The sequence below is a fragment of the Aegilops tauschii genome, chromosome 3, assembly GCF_002575655.3.
Source record: "Aegilops tauschii subsp. strangulata cultivar AL8/78 chromosome 3, Aet v6.0, whole genome shotgun sequence".
Lineage (NCBI taxonomy): Eukaryota > Viridiplantae > Streptophyta > Magnoliopsida > Poales > Poaceae > Aegilops > Aegilops tauschii.
In genome coordinates, this window is record NC_053037.3 from 11,272,949 (window position 1) to 11,295,356 (window position 22,408).

At 43.3% G+C, this 22,408-nt stretch overlaps 1 protein-coding gene and 2 long non-coding RNA genes across 3 annotated transcripts; all 3 read left to right on the forward strand.

Annotated features, from left to right (window-relative positions):
- The first annotated feature begins 905 nt into the window (after positions 1-905).
- On the forward strand, positions 906-7,915 carry LOC123493441 (E3 ubiquitin-protein ligase SINA-like 7). Its single transcript, XM_073511445.1, has 4 exons — positions 906-1,153; positions 1,540-1,774; positions 2,033-2,216; positions 6,733-7,915. Exons 2-4 carry the CDS (start codon positions 1,640-1,642, stop codon positions 7,374-7,376), a joined length of 963 nt encoding a protein of 320 aa, XP_073367546.1. The 5' UTR covers positions 906-1,153; positions 1,540-1,639; the 3' UTR covers positions 7,377-7,915.
- Positions 4,800-6,699, forward strand: LOC120976351 (uncharacterized). The gene is made up of 2 exons (XR_005771650.2): positions 4,800-5,545; positions 6,182-6,699. It is a non-coding gene; the product is annotated as an uncharacterized lncRNA (long non-coding RNA).
- An 11,297-nt stretch (positions 7,916-19,212) lies between the features above and the next one.
- On the forward strand, positions 19,213-22,357 carry LOC109739189 (uncharacterized). Its single transcript, XR_012204053.1, has 3 exons — positions 19,213-19,564; positions 19,914-20,165; positions 20,449-22,357. It is a non-coding gene; the product is annotated as an uncharacterized lncRNA (long non-coding RNA).
- The last annotated feature ends 51 nt before the right edge of the window (positions 22,358-22,408 follow it).

A 22,408-nucleotide genomic window follows, 5' to 3' on the forward strand; every position in this document is an offset into this window, starting at 1 on the left:
GGAGCGTATGGGCCGACCAAGTGCGCGGGAGGCCACTGCCTCTTTTCTTCTATTTTATTTTCATTTTTTTCCTTTTTACTTTTGTTTATACCTGCAAAGATTCTAAATAAAATATATTACAAAAAATTTTAAAAAAAATGTTAACCAAGCATTTGAAAATGCTAAATGTACATGGAGAAAATATTTCCCATGTGTAAAAAATGTATAAAAGAATATATAATATGTGTGAAAAAATTTGATCATGTATTTATAAATATTAATACAAGCATTAGAAAAAAAATTAAACAAGTATTTAAAAATGTTAATAAAACATTTAGAAATATATTAAATGTGTATAGAAAAATGTTGACCATGTATTTAGAAACTATAAATTTGTATTCAAAAAATGTTAATCAAACATTTCAAAAATGTTAAATGCGTATAGAAAAATTACTGATCATTTATTAAAAAATATTAAACTTGTATTAAAAAAATTGTAAATCAAGCATTTGAAAAACTATTAAATGTGTATAGAAAAATGTTGACCATGTATTAAAAATGTTAATCTAGTATTTCAAAAATGTTAAGCAAACATTTCAAAAGATGTTAAGTGTGTATCAAAAAAATGTTGACCATGCATTGAAAAACTTTTAATCTAGTATTTAAAAAATGTTAATCAAACATTTCAAAAGATGTTTTTTTTGTAAAATATGTATCGAAAAGATATCACCATGTATTTAAACAGGTTAATATGGTATTTGAAAAATGTTAATCAAGAATTTGTATGAATTTTTTAGTCCCTTAAAATTTATTTAATCAATGATTTGAATTTGTTAAACGTGCCCTTCTAGGCCGTGCCGTGCCAGGAACGATTGCCGGGCTGTGCAGTGGCGTGCCGGCCCGTTTGGCCAGCTCTGTCGCCTCCCGCTGCCTCGTCCCAAACCCAAACCCTCGCTTCTCAGAGAGAGAGAGGGGGGAAAAAAGAAACTTTCCGCCGTCGCCGGCGCTCCCGCTCCCACCGGCCTCGGATCAACGAGCGTGCTGTCCCGTCCGAGAGCTCACCGGCAAGGGAGCAGCTACCTCGTCGTCGACGGCGTCGCCATCAGGAGACGGCGACCTCGAGGCCGGCCATGGCGTCTAGGTCTTGCAGCGGATAGGCCCAGTATTAGTTCAGGTATGGCTGAATCCATCCCTATTCTGGATCTTCCTCCGTCGTCGGAGTCGCATTGCTAATGCCAATGCCCAAATTTGAGCCGGAATTTACCGTCTTTTCACTGCTTCTCTCTGTCAGATTACTCTTATTATCCCAGTAATGAGGCAAATCAGCTCAATGTTTACTGCCCCAAAACAAGAGAAATTACAGATGTGAGATTGTAGTACTCCACCACTCGATTAATTAGCCTGTGTGTAAATTGCGCTTGTCTGTTGCTTTTCCTTTACTATCTTGGCCCCAAACAATTACTTCCTCCGTTTCAAAATAGATGACTCAACTTTGTACATACCAGCGTCACTTCCAAATCCCTGAATTTTATCAGTATATCTTGTGGTCTTGTGCAACAGGCCGGAGAAAGGAGCGGTGGTTTGGATCTTGGTTTCGGTCTGCAGTACCAGCAGCAAACAGCAAGCAATTTAGTTCTGGTACACTTGAGTTTTGTTGGCGATGGACAGCAGCAACTCCAACAAGAGGAGAGGCGAAGCTCCGAGAGAGGGAGACCGCTGGATGGATGTCAGAATATTGAAGGAGACCCTTGACTGCACAGTCTGCTTTGAGCACTTCAGCACTGAGATTTATCAGGTAAATGCACTATGTATATGTACATATTGACCTGTTTTGAACACAAGCTTTTTTTCCATTTCTTATAAAGATCAAGATAAGAGAAGAGCTTTGACGAATTATCATTGTACGTAACATAATAGTTATGGTAGCTGAAATGATGAAACGTGTGGCACTAACCTGTCTTCTTGTTGTGTAGTATATTCTGTTTTCCCCTTCTTATTTATGTTATTAAAACTTATTCTCATGGGGACCCAATTAATCATTTTGTTTCCACAGTGTTCTGTGGGGCATTTCATATGCTCGTCTTGCCGCGACAAGATACTGGACAAGAAGTGCCCCACGTGCTCTATCAAAACTTCCTTCAACCACTGCTTTGGGATGGAACATGTTGTCCGGTCAGTTGCATTTCCTTGCTCCAATGCCAAGTATGGATGCAGAGAGGGTCACGCACATTGGCGGACCTAGAGGGTGTGCCGGGTGTGCCGTGGCACACCCTGCATTTTGCAGAGTTTTTTTACTATATGTCATCTTTTTCTGATTTTGTTGGTTTTACAGTACTAGAACTAATTCATCTGAAGCTGTACACATATATGCAAACCTAGCAAACCATAGAAGCAACTTGATTGATTTTTTCTACTAGCAACACTACGTGTGTGTCCAGCCAAAGACTCCTGTAGATACATGAGCCCGGTAGAAGCTAGCTAGATCAATTCCATCGATCAACTCAACAGAAACTCTAGCTGCGACTCGTGTAGATTGCAAACAGAAAAAACGAAAAAAATTAGGACTCTTCAATCTACCATGTTATTTTTCGAGACAACTTTGATCTACCACGTGATATTTTCAATGTTTTTTTTTGCAAAAAGGATCAAATCAATTATAAAGATTCACCGGAAGTACAAAACACCTCAAGCATAATAAAAATTACATCGAGGGCCATGGATCACCGAACGACCAGCCACCGTCAGAACGAGCCGCCGACGCGCCGCTATCGCCGCTCCCCTACCGGAGCCGGTCTGACCTTGTCGATAACAGCCGGGAAGTCTTCGTGCACGTGCCCCGAAGGACCGGCGCCCCGGAGCCGTAGTCGCCGCTGTTGAATCCTTGAATAGATCTGAAGAACCTGGCACCAAATATCGCCGTTGTGTGCACACGACGAGAAATCCTAACCTCACCGCCCCGAGGAGCTGGTAAGAATCTATGCCGAAGCTCCATCTAATCCGTCCCAACGGACGAACTTGAGAAGGATCGGAGCTCGGAAGACTGACTCAATGAAGAAGCGCCGTCATCCGTCCAAGCGCCGCCCCTGCAAGAACTAAAACCCTACATATCTACTAGTCGGATTCGCGACACTAGAAATCCCTTCCCCGCCACCGGCCGCCGGAGCGGCAGGCGGAGGGGAGGTGAATCCACGGACTCGTTGGTGAAGATCGAGGGGAGGAAGGCTTTCCCTAATTGCCTTGCGAGAGGGGAAGAAAAGCTAAACAAGATTAGATATTTTCAATGTTGACCCATAAATTTTCTCCCGCATTCGTCCACGGACAAATGGGGATCAGTTCACGGACACGAATGCGGGGCCAGCCAGCCAAACCTAATCACCCGTCTCGACTGCTCGTCTGCATTTCGGACATCGCCGCTCCCCATGCTTCCCTCCCCTCGGCTGCTCGCCTTGTCGCCCGGTCCCTTCCCCTCCTTTCGCCACTGGCCGTCCGCCCCGAAACGCTTGCCATTGACCGGCTGGATGCATGGATCACCTGCATCAGTTGCCCGCTGGTCCGTGGAAATAGGACATTGCAGCCCATTTAAGCCCACATTCTTGTTCGTTTAAAGACATAAAAACTATTAATCATTTGAACAAAACAATCATCACCGTTTTGTTGTAATTGTAGGACTCTTAATTCTTGTTTTGTTGTACTTGCATAACTCAAGACAAAGAGGATTGATAGTATTATGTCCATTTTGTTGAAAACATGAGGTCAAATAAAGAAGGTTGCAACTGAAGGGCAAACCGAAGTTATTCTTGTGTATCTTTCATGCAAGACTAGTTGTATTGTGATTTAGCAGATCCTGTATTGAAGGAAAGGGCCCGACTTCCTCTCAAAAGCTACTGTTTCCTGATTGTTCTTCTGATGACGATGATGATGTGCCCTCAAGATTCGAGCGTGCTCTCCAACGGGTGTCCCTGCTTGATTAATGGGCCGATTGATGATGTACCTTCAAGGTCCGATCGTGCTCATGTATGCTAGAGATTTAGCGTTGGTGTGTGGACGCCGTTAATATGCCTGGGTGGGTTTCACCATTCTGGTTCCAGGATATATGTATGACGAGGACCTGTATGATCTAAGTATCGGAGCTGTTTTGACCTTCTTTATGTGTTATGTTGTACGGAACTCCTGCCCCAACATGTTATGCTGTCCATGATGTACTAGAAAATATTGTGCTATGTCAGTAAATTTGTATGGATGAACCACTAACATGCAGTTATCCTGTTTTATAATCTTGCACAATAACAGGGGTGCCTTCTCTTTCAGTTTCTTTGTGCATTCATGAGTTCCCAATGTTGCATATATCAGCAATATCGACGAAATGAATTGTCTTCCTGAATCATAAGAATATTTTTATTTACTTGTGTGCACAAAGACCAAGCTAGACATATTGGTAATACTGCCAGGCACAATACTGTCTGCTACTATATGATAGCAAAATTGCAACTGGTTACTATGTCCGCACTTTTAAGAAGTTGGTCGTCACATGTTACTGTTTCAAGTTTGAAACAACTGAAATATGTCCACGTATCCCTGTAACGATAGATAGGCATAGATAAACTTACTGTATTTCCAAATATTGTTTATTGGATGCCACGCTATAATTTTTTGTTGGTGTTTTAGAATAAGGATATTAAACTTTTCAAACTCGTTTAAAATAAGTTGCTTGGAGATTTTTTGAATTTGTTTGCAAAAAAGAGACTATGTTTAAATATTGTTCTAAATGTGGTGCCCTTTTGTAATTTAGTTGATCATACTTGTTATCAAGTTGTCTTTTTTTTTTGCGATGAATCAAGTTGTCTTTATTAAACATGTGTCATCTTTGTCTGTTGGTGGATAAATATCTTAAAACTAGTAATCCTCTAAAATGTGCAATCACTTCAAACATATTCTTCTGTGGGGATCTTATAAAATTATTATTCTCCTTCAAGGTGTTTGTTCAATAGGACAGTTGCTTTGATAACTTTCCGTCCACGTCCAACGATGGCAGGCTGGTTCGGGCGAGGGAGTGGCATTCGGTGGCACGCCATCAGCGCGCTTGAGGGGATGAAGGCGGTCGACCACATGGACTTTGATGTAACTTTTTTTATTTTATATGGGGTGTTTGTAGTACTGGTTCAATTTATTAATCGAAGTGCTTTTCATAAAATAATAATTAAATCTCAAATTGTACTTGATTTGGAATTTCGAGACTAATCAACATCTCTGAATTTTTTGATTTAGAGAGAGAAACCGTCATGGAGAGAGAGAGAGAGAGAGAGAGAGAGAGAGAGAGAGAGAGAGAGAGAGAGTGTGTGTTCCAAGCCCATAACTACAGCCCATTATCCTCGGCTCCTACCCGTCTCGCCTGTCGCTGGCTCGCTGCCAGACCCTTGCCGCCGCCGTCGCCGTCGACGTGGCCTCCTCTTCCCCAACACCATAGCTCCGATCAGTCTCAGGTCGACGCGCGCGGGCGGCTGGGTCCAGGTTTCTCCGGCCAGGCCTACCCTCCGGCCGCGGCTCGCTTCCACCACGGCAGCAGCAGGTAACCTGCCTCCTGGCCCCCACCCTCCCTTTTCTTTCCTCCCTTAGATCCAAGAACCGACCCATCCACCCTCCTTCTTCCATCTCCCCTCCGTCAGCCAACCTCTGTTCGTATGGAAAATGTGATGATTACTCCTCTGTACTGCATACTGTGAGACTACATTGTGTAATGGAGCTTGCATGGAAAGTGTTTGTGAAAATGCTTGTATGGATTTTTGGGTTGGATGAGTACGTGCTATAATGCTTGCTGCAGAGCTTGATAGGTGGTTCTCACAAATGCTTGTAGGGGCAAATGTTTGCAAACTGTAGTTCGAATTAGTACACATGATAAAGTGTTTTTGTTCAAACGCAGGAGCAAATGTTTTTGTTTAAACATGTTTGCAGTGCTATGCTCCTGCGGATTGGATAGTGTTGAGTGCATGTTCAAGTTTATAAATTGTTAACATGCAGTACTAGTACCTAGTTACAGCTTTGTTATAGATAATCACAATAGTGTCTAGTTATAGAGGCTAAACATAAACAACAATGAGAGTGCTCAGATATTAAGAATGCCCATATTTGTGAAATTCCAGTCCTCAACCTGTTTGTTGATTAGCCTGTTTGCAAATGTTTAATTATTTTGTTGGCTTTCTATCAGAATATCTTGTGGAACGGGAGAATAGAGCAGTGAGGTTGTGTTGATCGATAGGTTTGGATCTCGGTTGCGGTTTGTGATACCAGCAGTGCACACCAAGGAAGATATTGCGGGCACCTTGGAATTTTGTTGGCGATGGATGGTAGTAGCTCCAGCAAGAGAAAACCTGAAGCGCAGCAAGACGGCGAGAGCAGCGCCAAGAGGCTCAATGTCACCGTGGGGCTGGAGTCCCTTGACTGCCCCATCTGCTTTGTGTCCCTCAGTCCTCCGATATTCCAGGTAAATGCTCTATGTGTTGGCTTGTCTTTGAACCCGAGGTTTTATTTCATTTGTGATAAAGCTCAACGTAAAATTAGAGCTTTTATGGAAGTGATCTTTCTTTGGACGTAGTGCTACTTGGCAAGGACGTGTTTCATGTGAATGTAGCATAATAGCTATGGTAACTCAAACAATGAACTATAGATTACTTACCTATCTTGTTGTTTTATTTTTTTCAAAATTAAAATATATTTATGTTACAAGTTATCCTCACGGAACCCAATTAATCCACAAAGGTTGTGGCTTCGCTGGACCCACAAAGGTGCTCCTGGACCATTTCACCACCCAGCACAAGTGTCCGTCGACAACCCTCCCAGACTCTGGCACGCTGTCTCTCTGCTTACAACCGGGTTTACATGTTGTGAAGTGCACCGGGAACAGCTACTTTTTCTTGCTCAGCATGGCATCAGAGCCTTACGGACATGCCATCTCAGCCGTCTGCGTCCAACCAAACATGACAGAATCCAAGTTCACATGTAATATGAGTTACGACTGCATAACGACGGGCTGTTGTGGAAGTGCAAGCTGCCACATAAGGAGCTCTTCACTCTCTGATGGGCTTCCGACAGTGTATGACTTAATACTTCCCAAGGGAAAGGTTTTTGATGATGCAAACGGTATCATGCTTAGAGCTAGCATTCATCATCAACCTTTAAGCCTCAGCAGATCTTGTTTTCAAGGAAATGGCCTGACTCCTGCTTTTCACGAAACGCCCGATACTTACCATGATGTGATGGTGATGAGGAGGATAATACACCTTTACGTCTCAGCAGATCCTGTCTTCGAGGAAAGACCCCGACTCCTGCTGTTCAACGAAGTCCCGATACTTATGATGATGATGATGATGATGATGATGTTGATGAATGGTTTGCGAGGATGATGATGCGCAGCATGAGGAGGGTATCTGATTATATACCTCTAAGTCTCAGCAGACCTCAAAGTATCTGTCTTGATACTGATGATGAGGAGGATGAAATACCTTGATCTCTCAGAAGATCCCACCCTGCTGCTGAACGAAGTCCTGATACTTATGATGATGATGCGCAGCAGGAGGAGGATGGGTATGATGATAGACCTGTAAGTCTCGGCAGACCTCGAATTGTTCGACGAAGGATCTATTCAGATACTGATGAGGAGGATAATACATGTACCTCTAAGTGCCAGCCGTGCTCGTGTACGCTAAAGGATTAGCGTGGACTTGCTGGTTGCTGTTATTCTGCCTGACTTTTGCACTTCTGGTTGCAGGATATATATGTCAAATCTTTATTTATGGTCTCAAGTATCACCGTTGTTTAGCATTGCTGCAGCTTCTTGAACGCATTAGTAGTGTTTGGCGTGTGGCTCTAGAGTCTGAATGCATGGATGTGATTGCAGCTTTGGGCTCGATGATGATGCCAGCTCATGCAATTTATGAGGAAATCAAGCTCCCTGTGATGCTTCTTCCAAGGGCAACCTTCGGATGATGTTAGATTAGTAACTTTAGCCAAATGATAAGTGTCATACATGTGGCAGGAAGCACTCCGGACTTGACGTTTTTTCGAACTAAAGTTGCCATCCAAAAAGAAAAGAAAAAACTTAAACTTGTTATCCGAAAAAAAGTTGTCATGCTTGACAATTAAAGTTACCATCTTCGCGTCACTGAACTTGCCATAAAAAACGTTCGAAGTTGCCATATATTCGTGCCACATATATGACATTTATCAGGGTCGTAAATATTACTCCACAACTATCAAGCTTATGAACAATAAGGGTAATTCATTTAGATGAACTTTGCAGCAATTTATTGCCCAATATGGTAAACAGTTAATTAGACTATAAGGTCATGCAATCTACAGAAAAAACATCTGTGCGGCACCTCCAAACTTGAGGGCCTCTTTGATTCGCAGAATTCTAAATATGCAGCACCTCCAAACTTGAGGGCCTCTTTAATTCACAGGATTCTAACACACGCGGGAATAGGAAAAACATATGATTGGAATGTCATGTTTATCTCAATCCCACGGCTCGAGAGATTCTAAACGTGGTGATTTATGGACCTGGAGCTTAGTCAAGATTCAAGAGATTTGTCAGCTTAGGAATTAGGCACTCAATTCCACCAACCCGTGTATGAAAGCATCGTGTCATTAATCTGAAGTGCAAAAATGGACAAATAACAAGACTAAAGAGTTTAGAATATCATGTTGTGGGAAGGAGAGTTTCGGGGCGGCCTTTTCTTCTAGCCGGGCCACTAGTTGAGAGATTATCCTATTGAAGGGAGGAAAGTGTTGAGATGGCCTTGTATTTGAGTGACCAACTAGTCAAAACACTCTCTTCATCACCTACCCCAAAAATGGATTGAGTCGCGCTCGAACGCCACAATTGAAACCTAAACATTAATGTATCCACTTTGTCTTGGTGCATGTCATCCTTCACATAAGGAACCCTGCTAACTTACTTCGCAAGCGCTAATGTCAACATATCCCCTATTGATGGATCGTTTGGCAAGGGAAGTTCAGCAGGACCAGGTATGGTGTTTAGAGATGTGGATGGTAGCTTTATATTTTTCATCTTGCGGAGATCTTTTTACCTATAGAGATGCTCTTGAAGTAGAGCTATGTGCTTGTATGGAGAGCTTGGCTTCTTCCATACAAAGATGTGATCTTCCAATAATGACCGAGATGGATTCTATTACTACATTCAAGCTTATCCAGGCGAAGGAGGTATATATAGACCAATCTACTCCTATCTTGTTAAAGAGATTAGACATCTTATGTGTCTTTGTGATTCTGGTATTACTCATGTAACTCACACTCAAAAGGGTTAGCAATAGCTTAGCTAAATTTGCCTGGAAGTTTCTTTAGAGCCATATCTGCTGATGATTGTAAGGACTTGAAGAGTTGAGTAATACAAGTTTTGACCCGCAAAAAGAAAACACCATATCCCCTACTCATACATTGGTTCTATGACAACAACTAGGTTTGTTTTTCTTTGTGTGTTTCCTAGTTGTATACATTTGTGAAGCAAAGGTAGGAAGCTGGACTCTTTTGGGATTGTATCATCTAAATGCGTGATTAAAAATCGATAGGCCTTTAGTAAAGAAATATCATAAGAAGAATACATGTACTTGTTGGGGTTCATAGCAGAATTTAAAAAAAAATTCCTACGCATCACCAAGATCCATCTATGGAGTATACTAGCAACGAGGGGAAAGGAGTGCATCTACATACCCTTGTAGATCGCGAGCGGAAGCGTTCTAATGAACGGGGTTGATGGAGTCGTACTCGCCGTGATCCAAATCACCGATGACCGAGTGCCGAACGGACGGCACCTCCGCGTTCAACACACGTACGGAGCAGCGACGTCTCCTCCTTCTTGATCCAGCAAGGGGGAAGGAGAGGTTGATGGAGATCCAGCAGCACAACGGCGTGGTGGTGGAAGTAGCGGGGATCTCGGCAGGGCTTCGCCAAGCTTCTGCGAGAGAGAGAGGTGTTGCAGGGGAGAGGGAGGCGCCAGGGGCTGTGGTGTTGCTGCCCTCCCTCCCCCCCACTATATATAGGACCCCTGGGGGTGCGCCGGCCCTGGGAGATCAGATCTCCAAGGGGGGGCGGCGGCCAAGGGGGAAGGGGGGGGTGGCTTCCCCCCCAAGCCAAGTGGGGCGCCCCCCACCCCTAGGGTTTCCAACCCTAGGCGCAGGGGGAGGCCCAAGGGGGGCGCCCCAGCCCACTAAGGGCTGGTTCCCTTCCCACTTCAGCCCATGGGGCCCTCCGGGATAGGTGGCCCCACCCGATGGACCCCCGGGACCCTTCCGGTGGTCCCGGTACAATACCGATAACCCCCAAAACTTTCCCGGTGGCCGAAACTGGACTTCCTATATATAATTCTTCACCTCCGGACCATTCCGGAACTCCTCGTGACGTCCGGGATCTCATCCGGGACTCCGAACAACTTTCGGGTTTCCGCATACTAATATCTCTACAACCCTAGCGTCACCGTACCTTAAGTGTGTAGACCCTACGGGTTCGGGAGACATGCAAACATGACCGAGACGCCTCTCCGGTCAATAACCAACAGCGGGATCTGGATACCCATGTTGGCTCCCACATGTTCCACGATGATCTCATCGGATGAACCACGATGTCGAGGATTCAATCAATCCCGTATACAATTCCCTTTGTCAATCGGTACGTTACTTGCCCGAGATTCGATCGTCGGTATCCCAATACCTTGTTCAATCTCGTTACCGGCAAGTCACTTTACTCGTACCGTAATGCATGATCCCGTGGCTAACTCCTTAGTCACATTGAGCTCATTATGATGATGCATTACCGAGTGGGCCCAGAGATACCTCTCCGTCATACGGAGTGACAAATCCCAGTCTCGATCCGTGCCAACCCAACAGACACTTTCGGAGATACCCGTAGTGTACCTTTATAGTCACCCAGTTACGTTGTGACGTTTGGCACACCCAAAGCACTCCTACGGCATCCGGGAGTTACACGATCTCATGGTCTAAGGAAAAGATACTTGACATTGGAAAAGCTCTAGCAAACGAACTACACGATCTTTTATGCTATGCTTAGGATTGGGTCTTGTCCATCACATCATTCTCCTAATGATGTGATCCCGTTATCAATGACATCCAATGTCCATAGTCAGGAAACCATGACTATCTGTTGATCAACGAGCTAGTCAACTAGAGGCTTACTAAGGACACGTTGTGGTCTATGTATTCACACATGTATTACGATTTCCGGATAACACAATTATAGCATGAACAATAGACAATTATCATGAACAAAGAAATATAATAATAACCATTTATTATTGCCTCTAGGGCATATTTCCAACAGTACTCGCATTTTCTTGCTCATGGTTGTATACATGTACTCAGCTAGCACGGTTTGGAGGACCCAGTACTTCAAGCATCCTGTCGGCAGGGATGAAGCCAAATGATTAGAGCTAAAGGTCAACTTCACTACCAAACAATAAATTTCTTATGGGATTTATGAAATTTCATTGAGTTCAAGTGAAATAGGTGATGGCTTTTTGCCTTGATAATTAGTGTGCTTCCTAGTGTTCTCGCGAGTTAGCTAGTTTGCAACCGGGAAGATCAACCGCTCAACATTTGAATGTTTGAGCAAACCTTTTATGTTTTGTTGACTTGAACTGATGCCTCAACATGTGAGGCTGTCCATGATTCTACTAAAAAAAAATATTATGCTATGCCAATACATTTGTATGGATGAACCACTAACTTGGAGCTATCATGTTTTATAATCTTGCACGATAACATGAATGCCTTCTCTTTTGTTATGTGCATACACATGAGATTCCAAGGTTGTAGTTTTTTTTTGCGAAATAACACTTGTATTACTCAAGAAGATTAAGGATTACAATCTCGTCCAACAATATTCAGGACTTCCTCTGGACCAGAGCTCAGCCAGACAGCAGTCCGGCCTTGCAGCCTACCAAAGTTGGCCATGAAATGGCTAGCATTATTAGCACTGCGACGAATATGAGTAATACAAGTATCACGTTCCCCCATACAAATTTCGATCTCTCTAATAAAAAAAGAATATTTAGACATGTTGCTCTGATCACTCTTTACCATGGTAACGGCTTCCAAAGAATCTGATTCAATATCTATTGGTGAGTTGCTCCACTGCAGTGCAAGGGATAGACCCTCCTTTAGTGCCAAAATTTCTGCTTCTAAAGCATCCTCACAAGTGAAAAGATACCGGCAGGAGCTGAAGATAATAGACCCTGCATGATCACGAAGAATCATACCTGCCCCAGCAGTACCCTTGGCCACCGAACCGTCAGTATTTAATTTGACTCTCCCAGGTTCCGGTGGAAACCAAGTACACGATGGGGTTACTGCAATATTCTTGCATGTTGCCATATGAGGAAAGTCAGAGTGGGATACCATTTTTCCTTTGATATCAGCAATGGGGGCAAGCTCCAGCGCATGTAGTGAGTTCACATAGCTACACAAGAACCGAACTGAAACATCAACTGGTGGCGCAGGTTTCGCATGCACAACCTCATTTCTAACATGCCAAATCCTCCACAACAACATCAGTAGCCGGACTCGTGATGCTTCGTCGGCATCGCACACCAAGTTCAGGAACCATTCATGACACGGCTGGATACTGGAGAGAGAGTGCAGTACCCACACGACCTCCATAGCGTGCCACAAATTCCTTCCATTAGTGCATGCACAGAATACATGAAAGCTGTCCTCGTCCTCCATACCACAAACTGGACACGTTTTGAAAACCTCAAGTGACCTTTTATGTTTATCGCACCATGCGGCCAGTGAGTCCGATGCAAGTCGCCAAGGTTGTAGTTGTTGATGAGATTAATTGTTTTCCTGAATCATTACTCCTAACTTGTACACACAAATTAAGTCCAAAGCTATGCATTGTGGCAATGCTGCTAAGCGTGATAATGAAGTATGTAACTATTCGATGTCAGATAAGTTATAACGTATTACGAATGTCTTACTCGCAAAAAATATATTATAATGTCTACATTTTTAACAAGTTGGTCACTACAGGTGACTGCTTCAAAATTGTGAACCACTAACTATCAGTTATCATTTTTTTTAAGTCTTGCATGATAACACGAATGCCTTATCTTTCAGTTATGTGTGCACACATGAGATTCCAAGGTTGACTTAGCATGCTATAGTGTTTATAAGAGGTCTGGCGCAAAGAGGCTTAGCGCGTTGTTAAAACTATAAGACCTACTAATAAAGCAAGGTATGTTTCTCTGATTTTTTTTTTCATCCATTCATCGTCGAACAGATTCTTTTTCTATCCAAGGTGCTAATAAATTTTTATGCTTTCGTTTGCTAGAAATGGAAAAATGGTTTGTCTAGAATCTTATACATGGCCCGCATGCGCTGTGGCCTAGTGAAGCCAGCCCACTTATTTTTTTTCTGCCCACGCAGCAGGGAAAACTCTATTTGCCGCATGTGACAGCAAATAGTCGGAGCTTCACACAAGGCTCCCAAGACTGGGTTGGCCCATTTTTGTTTTTTCTGTGTTTTGTTTCTATTTTCTCTTTATGTTCCTTTCTCTTTTTCTTTCTTGTTTCTTTTTATGCCTTACAATTTTATTCGTAAAACTAAAATTTTCAAAAAATGTTCAGAATTTCAATTTTTTATCAAATATTTGGAAAATGTTCAGAATTACAAAATTTTGTTCCCGTCTTAAAAAATGTGCAGAACTTGAATTTTTTGTTTTCCTTCTAAAATTTGTTAAAAATACAAAAAGCTTCCCATTTCTTCCAAACATGTTTGTGTTTTTCAAAATTGTTCAAGATTTTTAATAAAATTTTGCATTTTTTTCCAAATTTCAGAAAATATGTTTTTTTAGTGAAATATTCATAAATTCAAAATAATGTTTGGGTTTAAAATATAATTTTTCTAAAATTATTCTCAATGTTCAAAACAAGTTCCTAATTTCAAAAATTGTTCTCGAAAATGTTTGTGTTTTTATAAATGGTTCATGTTATAAATTTTTTTGTGAGTTTCAGAATAATATTCTAGTTTCAAATTTAGTTCATGTTTTTTCAAAAATGTACGGAATTTTTAAAAACTGTTAGGGATTCGATAATTGTTCTCGTTTCCAAGAATATTCATTTTTTATGAATATTTCAGAATATAAGAAAAATGTTTCGAATCTGACAATGCATAGTAAAGCCAACCCACTTATTTTCCTGCCCACGCTGCTCGGAAAACCATATTTGCAAAATACAAAAAATATTTCTAATTGTGCAGAGCAAATTCAAAATAGAAAAATTGTTCCATTTTTTATAAATTATTTTGTGTTCCGAAATTGTTTGTGATTTTCAATGTGCCAAATTCGGAAAATATTACTGTTTTTTAGTTCAATGTTCACAAATTCAAATAATTTTTGCTTTGAGAAAACACATTTTCTAAAATTGTTTTGAATGTTGAAAACATGTTCTAGTTTTGAAAAACTATTCAGAAATTTAATTTTTTCGTATTTTCCTGAAAGGTTCATGTTTTGAAAAGATGCTTGTGAATTTCAAGAAATATTCCTGTTACAAATTTTATTCTTGTTTTTTCAGAAATATATAGAATTTACAAAACATTTTTATGGATCTTAAAAATTGTTCATGTTTCCAAGAATATTCGGAAATTCATTCTTAGTTTTTTTCGAAAAGTTCAAAAAAATGTTTTGAATTTGACTCTGCAGTATATTCATAAATATTCCCACTGGGCATTGGTCAGTAGCACGCGTTTGTTCAAGTGGCTAAGAACACGTGGTTGGGTCTTTAAGGTCGTGAGTTCGATCCTTCAAGTCGTCTCAACTTGCGTGGGTCAACATACATGCTAATTAATTTGTTTAGTATAGCCCAACGCTGAGGTGCATGTATTCATCTTTGCTTTGCTTACATAAAAATGGTTGGTCCTCCGATTAAATATACATATAAATTTTGTCTCATCCGCATGTAGTTCCTTTTTTTTTGTTTGACCCCCAGGTGGGCTGAACTGGGCCTACCACGCATGTTTTTTTGTGTCGGACGGACGAGCAGCAAAAAATTTAGGCCGCAAGGGGATTGAACTATGAACCTTCCTTATTGTGGCGATGGACAAAACCAACTCAACTAGCTTGCAGTTGCGATAGGAATAATCCTAGAAGCTTTATACTAAATCCCACCAGTTTTTATATGTCCTTAGGTTGTCTGAAAATAGTCTCGAGAATCATGAGCAAAATGAGAGACTCCATAATTTTTTGTCGGTGCTAGCTTGCACGTGCCAATAAAAAAGAATATGCTGGTTCACTATAATTAAAAGAAATTGTGAGCACGTGCCAATAAAATAGAATATGTTAGTTTGGCTATGATGAAATAAAATTGTGGGCACCTGAGCGTTAAACTAATCGAAGAGAATAAACCTTGATAAAAAAGGGATATTCATGCGTGGCTATGCGTTGATTATGCTAATGAAATAGAATTTATGCACTATAATTAGTAATCCATCACGTTACGCCATCGCAGGACAGAGTGGTTGAAGCAACCGTGCCCCAAAGGTCGCCGCGATACCACAGAATGAGGAGGTAGCCACAAAGCCGAGACGGAGGCGGACCCGGAGGAAAGAAAAGACACGAGTTGGGTGGTCGCCGCCACACCGACCACGGACCAACCCCACCACTATCAAGATCTCGTGGACCAAACATGACATGCGAGATGACCGCATCTCCTCGCTCTATCACCATCGCTGCGGAGACCGTTTTCGGTGGACACATCATTTATCTCTCCCGTTGCTTCTCGCAAAAAATATCTCTTCCATTGCAACGCACGGGCATATGTACTATTAAGTTATGAAAAATTATCATGTCTACAATTTTAACAAGTTGAGCACTGCTTGTTACAGTTTCAAAGTTAAAGCAAAATGAAATATATCAGTATATATATCCCTATAGGTCTAGGCATAGCTTGAACTTTCTCTATGATCAAACTAGATTATTGGATATGATACCATGTTTTTTTTGTTGGTCTTTGTAGCATAAAGATGTTAAGCTTTTATGAACACGATTTAAAGCTTATGAAAGAGGAAAGGCAATTTTAAAGTTTATAAAAGATGCCATATACAGCTCGTATTGGAGTTTGAAACTATTTATTTCTAAGTTAATTAGGAGAGGCAAAATAAGCCTACTCACAAAAAAGTAGGGGCGAATCTACGTGCATGTCTGTGGGGGCGAATGCCCCCACTCGTTTTTTCAGCCCACTTTTACTAGGCCCAACATATGCAGCGTTGCCCCCACCCAGCCCAAAGGATTTGCCCCCACTCCTTTCTTTTTCTGTTGTATGTTTAAAGCTTGTGTGTGAGAAATAAATAATTTATTAGCCCGGCAGCCCATCCAAAGAAAATACGAGCAGGCCTTATGCATATGATCGTGGTTCTCAATTCCCTAAAGGAAACGTTTGGGGCCGGGGCACCGGCGGAACATTGGGCCGATCGCTCCCGCTTCCTCGCGTCTCCTTCATCGCAGCTCCCCCACATCTCGCGCAGCTCGCCGGGGGCGCGCGCCGCCCTCTTCTTCTGCCCCCCCTCCCCGCCCCCCGGTCGCAGCACCACGCCTCCATTCCCCGCTAGAAGCTCGCCATGGCTCTGCGCGGTGACCATCCCATCTCGCCGGCGACCGAGGGGGGTGACCACGGGAGATGCTACAACCGGGGCGACAGGGTGCTACCACAGCGACGCTGATTGAACCCCGCGGGAGGCTGGGGTGTGTGACGGCGATGACCGAGGTGACCGCGGGCTGCAACCACGGCTTTTTCCATCGCCGGTAGCCGGTTGAAGCTTTTCCTACATACGGTTGAAGCTTTCTCTGTCAATGTTCGCAACTTTTTCTGTCGCAGGTCTGGTTGAAGCTTTGTTTCTTAACGGATGAAGCTTTTTTATACACGATTGAAGCTTTTCCAAACCACAGTCGAAGCTTTTCTGAAAACGTTGGAAACTTTTTTCCTTTTTTTTGTGTTTGCTACAACCACATCATTTTTTGCTGCAATCGGCAAGCACAGAAGCTACATCCGTTTAACATTTTGCTACAATGACGGTGGCAGGCTACAGCGGCAAGGTTTTTTTGCTGGAAGCGATTAACTTTTTTGCTACAACCGTTGACATAGAATGCTACGACCCTTGATGAAAAAAGCTTCAACCGAAATGATATAGAAAGCATTAACCAAGACTGCTACAAAGAAAAAGAGCTGCAACCGTTGATAGAAAAGTTTCGACCGCAGATGCAAAAAGCTACAACCATTGAAAGAGAAAGCTACAACCATACACTGCATAATCAGAAAAGTTGCATCCGTTGTAGAGAAAGCTTCAATCATATGTGCGAAAAGCTTCAACCGGCGTGCGTTGCTATCGGGGCTGCAATCACAGTTGATTGCCTGGTAGCCACCGTCGACGCAATTTCGTGCAACGATGAGCATCAATGGTGAGTCTCGGCAGCGGAGCTACAACCGGGGAGAGCTACAAGCGTCGCCGCTGCAAGCTGCAACCCCAGATGTAGTTTTGTTTCATGCGTCGCGGCGATGACGAGGACGGCCGGCGAGGTTTAGAAGCGGCGACGGGGATGGGCGGCGAGGGTGGGGACCGGCGACGGGGATGGCCGGCGAGGGTGCGGACCGGCGATGAGGACGGCTATCGGAAGGGATAGGAGGCGCGGCGCAGCCCGAGCGAGGGGATCGAACCAGAGGAAGAAGAAGCTGGGGCGATTTTTTTTTGCTCGAGATCCAACCGCTGCGTGGCTCACATCGAGCGGCTAGGGCTGGACCGGCCGATATTTTCGGCCGGTGCGCCGGCGCCTAGCGGTGCCCATTCGCTAACCGCTAGCGTTAGAATAGAAACACACGAGTTCAGATCTTGGGATCGGGAGTTTCACACGCGTTTGTGCCCTGTGCGTTGTGACCACCTTGACGAGCCGAAGCCGCCACGACGCCGCCGACAGCGCTGCGCTACACATATCCAACGCCCCTTCGGCGATCAGCCTCAATCCGCACTGCACCGCCCGGCCGGCCGGCTTGCCATCCCCATGGAAGATGTTCTATTGATCAAACATTCAATCAAGGTAAGCCCTAGTAAATTTAGTTAACTTTTTTTAGACAAAGTAGGTTTAGTTATCTTGTTATTCTATTCTGATTTCCATGTAATGAAGCAAACTGTATCAAATATCCATGGGTATAAATTATAGTGTACAAATTGGTAATTAGATTTCGATTGATTGAATCTAGCTTCACCTATAATAATTTCATATGAATAAGTTTGAGCACGTGGGAGCAGAATAAAATCCATAGCAATATTCTGCCTCCATGATTCAAGTTATGTAACATTCAACTATTTGATATTGACAGACAAGTTAATGGAGCGATTTTTTGCAATATCCATAACTGGTAGTATGCCTGAAATAGTCGATCCGGACAAGCTTACTCGTGATTCATCTAAAAGGAAGAGACTTGCAGATTTTAATATCAACCAACATGAGGAGATTAGGAAAAATTGCCGTGGGATGAAACAGAAGGAGGTAACGTGTTTACATTTTCTTTCTATTTAAACACGTATATTTTTTATCACTGCTTGAAGGCTAGAAATCAGGGACGTAGCAACGAAAAGGAACGACATAGTCACATTTCTTAAGGTATTGTGCCTTAAGTGGTTAATTTACTTTTACTTTGGCAATCAACTTGTCATAATTATTTGTGTAATGACATTATCTTATAAGGAAATATTTGATTTTGATTCTTACATACTATATGTATGCTTGTGTGGTTAGTTTTTTAGATGATCTAGCCATTAGTTTGTATAAACGTTTCTGAAAAAAAAATCGTGTACATCTTTGCCCCCTCTTGGTTTTCATCCTGGCTCCGCCCCTGCAAAAAAGGATAGGTAATTTTTTGTGGCAACTTTGGTTGGTGTGAGGATGACAAATTTAGTTTACGGGCATGACAATTTTCTGGCAAGAAAATAAACTTGGGCGGATTTGTTATGGTTGGCAACTAAATTTTTCATCCTCGGTGATCACAAATTGACGTAAAAAACGTTCGGTTTGCCATGGTTAAAAATATGACGTCAGATTTGTATTATTTAGGGGAATGTCAGATTTTGTAGTATTTTTTGAGGAAAGTCAGATTTGTAGTTTTTTTTTTGAGAAATAGTCAGATTTGTAGTTAAGTCGAATTCTTTTACCCAAAACGCAGAGACGACCAGGCCCATTTTCCAGCCCACTCTCTCGGTCTCTCCTACCCCAAGCTTGGCCAGCCACTCCCCTCTCGCGCCGCCAAACCCTCCGCCGCCGTGCCGCCGTCGCGCTCGCATTCTCCTCTTCCCCAACTCCGATCAGGCCCAGGCCGACGACGCGCGGGAGGCGGGGTCCAGCGGAGGACTCGCCGGGGAGGGAGCATCAGTCTTCTGCCCACTTTCCTCGGAGAGGGAGGTCGCCGGAGGCGGCGACCTCGTCTCCGACGGCGCCGCCATCAGGAAACGGCGACCACGAGCCAGCGAAGGCGACCAGGTCTTGCAGCGGACAGACCCCTACGGAGAAAACCTAGGTACGTCTGCATCGCTCTCGATTCGAAAACCTAGGTCCGCCGGCAGTGCCAAAATCTGAATCGGGATAAAAATTTCTTCCTTTTACTGCTTCTCTGTCAGATTACTTGCATATGCATCGTCGCTCTGATTATTACCCAATAACGTACTGCTATCGCATCGGCGAACACCTAATAACGCAAATCGGCTCGAATACACTTATCTCCCAGATCAAGAAAACCACCATATTTGTTAAAAAAATTGCAGTCCTCAACCTGTTTGATCAATTATTCAGTCCCGTTTGCAGATGTTCCTTATGCGCACCACACAAGTGCCATTTTGTGAATTTTATCTGTGTATCTTGTGGAACAGGGGAGCGTAGCGGCGGTGAGATTGTGTTGACAAGCTAGTGTGTGTTGCGTTTGTAATACTAGCATACACCAACCAAGCCAGTGCGCGCATATTGGAATTTTGTTGGCGATGGATGGTAGTAGCTCCAGCAAGAGAAAAGCTGAAGCGCAGCGAGAGGGAGAGAGCAGCGCCAAAAGGCTGAATGTCACCGTGGGGATGGAGCACCTTGACTGCCCCATCTGCTTGAAGCCCCTCAGGCCTCCAATACTCCAGGTAAATGCACGACTTGTTGTCTTGTCTTCCAACTCAAGCTTTTATCTCAGTGATAAAGCTCAAGTATAATAAGAGCTTTGATGAATCTATCTTTGGACATGGTGCTACTTGGCAAGGACATGTTTCTCGTGAACGTAACATACTAGCTATGGCAACTCAAACAATGAACTAGTATAATATTACTTACCTGTCATGTTGTTGTTTTATGTTTCTTGAAATTAAAATGTACATTTATGTTAGAATTTATCCTCATGGGACCCAATTAATTCTTTCTATTCCACAGTGCTCCGTGGGGCATTTCATATGCTCGTATTGCTGTACATATCAAGTGGACAGTAAGTGCCATTTATGCTCTGAAGAAACTACATTCGAGCGCTGCTTTGGGATGGAACATGTTGTCGAGTCAGTCACAGTAGCTTGCTCCAATGAGATGTACGGATGTGCGGAGACAGTCACCTACTACAAGAAAGAAGAACACAAGGAGGCATGCCCATACGCCCCATGCTTCTGCCCAGAGTCTGGTTGTGGCTTCGCTGGACCAACAAAGGTGCTCCTGGAACATTTCACGACCCAGCACAAGTGTCCATTGACAACCCTCCCAGACTCTGGCACAGTGTCTCTCTGCCTGCAGCCGGGCTTACATGTTTTGCAATGCACCAGGAACAGCTACTTTTTCTTGCTCAGCATGGCATCAGAGCCTTTTGGACATGTCATCTCAGTCGTCTGTGTCGAACCAAACAGGAGGAAATCCAAGTTCACATGTAATCTGAGTTACGACTGCATAACAACTGGCTGTTGTGGAAGTACAAGCTGCCACATAAGGAGCTCTTCACTCTCTGATGGGCTTCCGGCAGTGTATGACTTAATACTTCCCAAGGGAAAGGTTTCTGACGATGCAAACGGTATCATGCTTAGAGCCACCATTAATCAGCAAGCTTTAAGTCACAGCAGATCTTGTTTTCGAGGGAAGGGCCCAACTTCTGCACTTCAACAAAGGCCCGATACTTGTGATGAATGATGAGGAGGATGATGATGATATACCTAAAAGTCATAGAAGATCTCACCCTGCTAAGGAGGAGGAGGAGGTGGAGGAGGAGGATGAGGATGATGAGGACAATGAGGAGGAGGAGGAGGAAGATGAAAGACCTTTAAGTGTCAGAAGATCCCACCTTGCTGAGGAGGAGGAGGAGGAGGAGGAGGAGGATGAAAGACCTTTAAGTCTCAGAAGATCCCACCCTGCTGTTCAACTAAGGCCCAATGCTTATCATGATGATGGGCAGGTGGAGGAGGACGAGGAGGATGCTAGACCTGTAAGTGTCAGCAGACCCCGTGTTCGAGGAACGGCTCCGGCTCGTGTTGTTCTACAATCTGATACCGATGATGAGGATGATTTTCCTATAGCTTTCAGAAGCGCCCGTCTCCGAGGAATGCGTCCAGCTCCTGCAGTTCAAGAAAGGCACTATTTTGACACCAGTGATGAGGATGATTTACCTATAGCTTTCAGACCCTTTATTCGAGGAACGGCTTAGACTCCTGCAGTTCAAAGAAGGGGCGTATTCTGATACTGATGGTGAGGATGAGAGGCCTTTATGTTCCAGACTTCCCGTACGCTAAAGGTTTTCCGTGCACTTGCTGTTCTTCTGCCTGGCTTGCACCGTTATGGTTCCAGGATATATGTATGTCAAGTCTTTATTTATGGTCTCAAGTGTCGCCATTGTTAAGCATGGCTGCAGCTCCTTGAACATATTACTGGGCGGCGTGTGGTTGCAGAGTCTGAATGCAGCTTTGGGTTTGATGATGATGCCGCTGATGCAATTTACGAGGAAATCAAGCTCCTGGCAAAGTTTCTCCCGTGGGCAACCTTCCGGATGATGTAACAGTCATGAATAAACTAGTAGAGGTTACCCTGAGGTTTTTACAAGAAGACCGCAAGTTGCTTCAACAATGTGGCTACTAGAAAACAGTACTGTATTCTATGTAGGTACATATCTCTGCATTTACATGACTGACTGCCGAGTATGAACCATGACCTTTTGCGGTTATGATGTTTGTATCTCTCTTTTCCTTTTCATTTCTGCATGGGTTCACGAGATCACAAGGTCGCAGATAGCGGCACAGTATCTGCAGGGTGATAAGACGCGATGTATTTTTCTTCTGAATCGTGCTTTGACTCAACAGATGTTTGGTTATCTGAAGATATGAGCGAAATTCTCTGTCATTTGTAGCTCGCTGCTTCTTTGTCA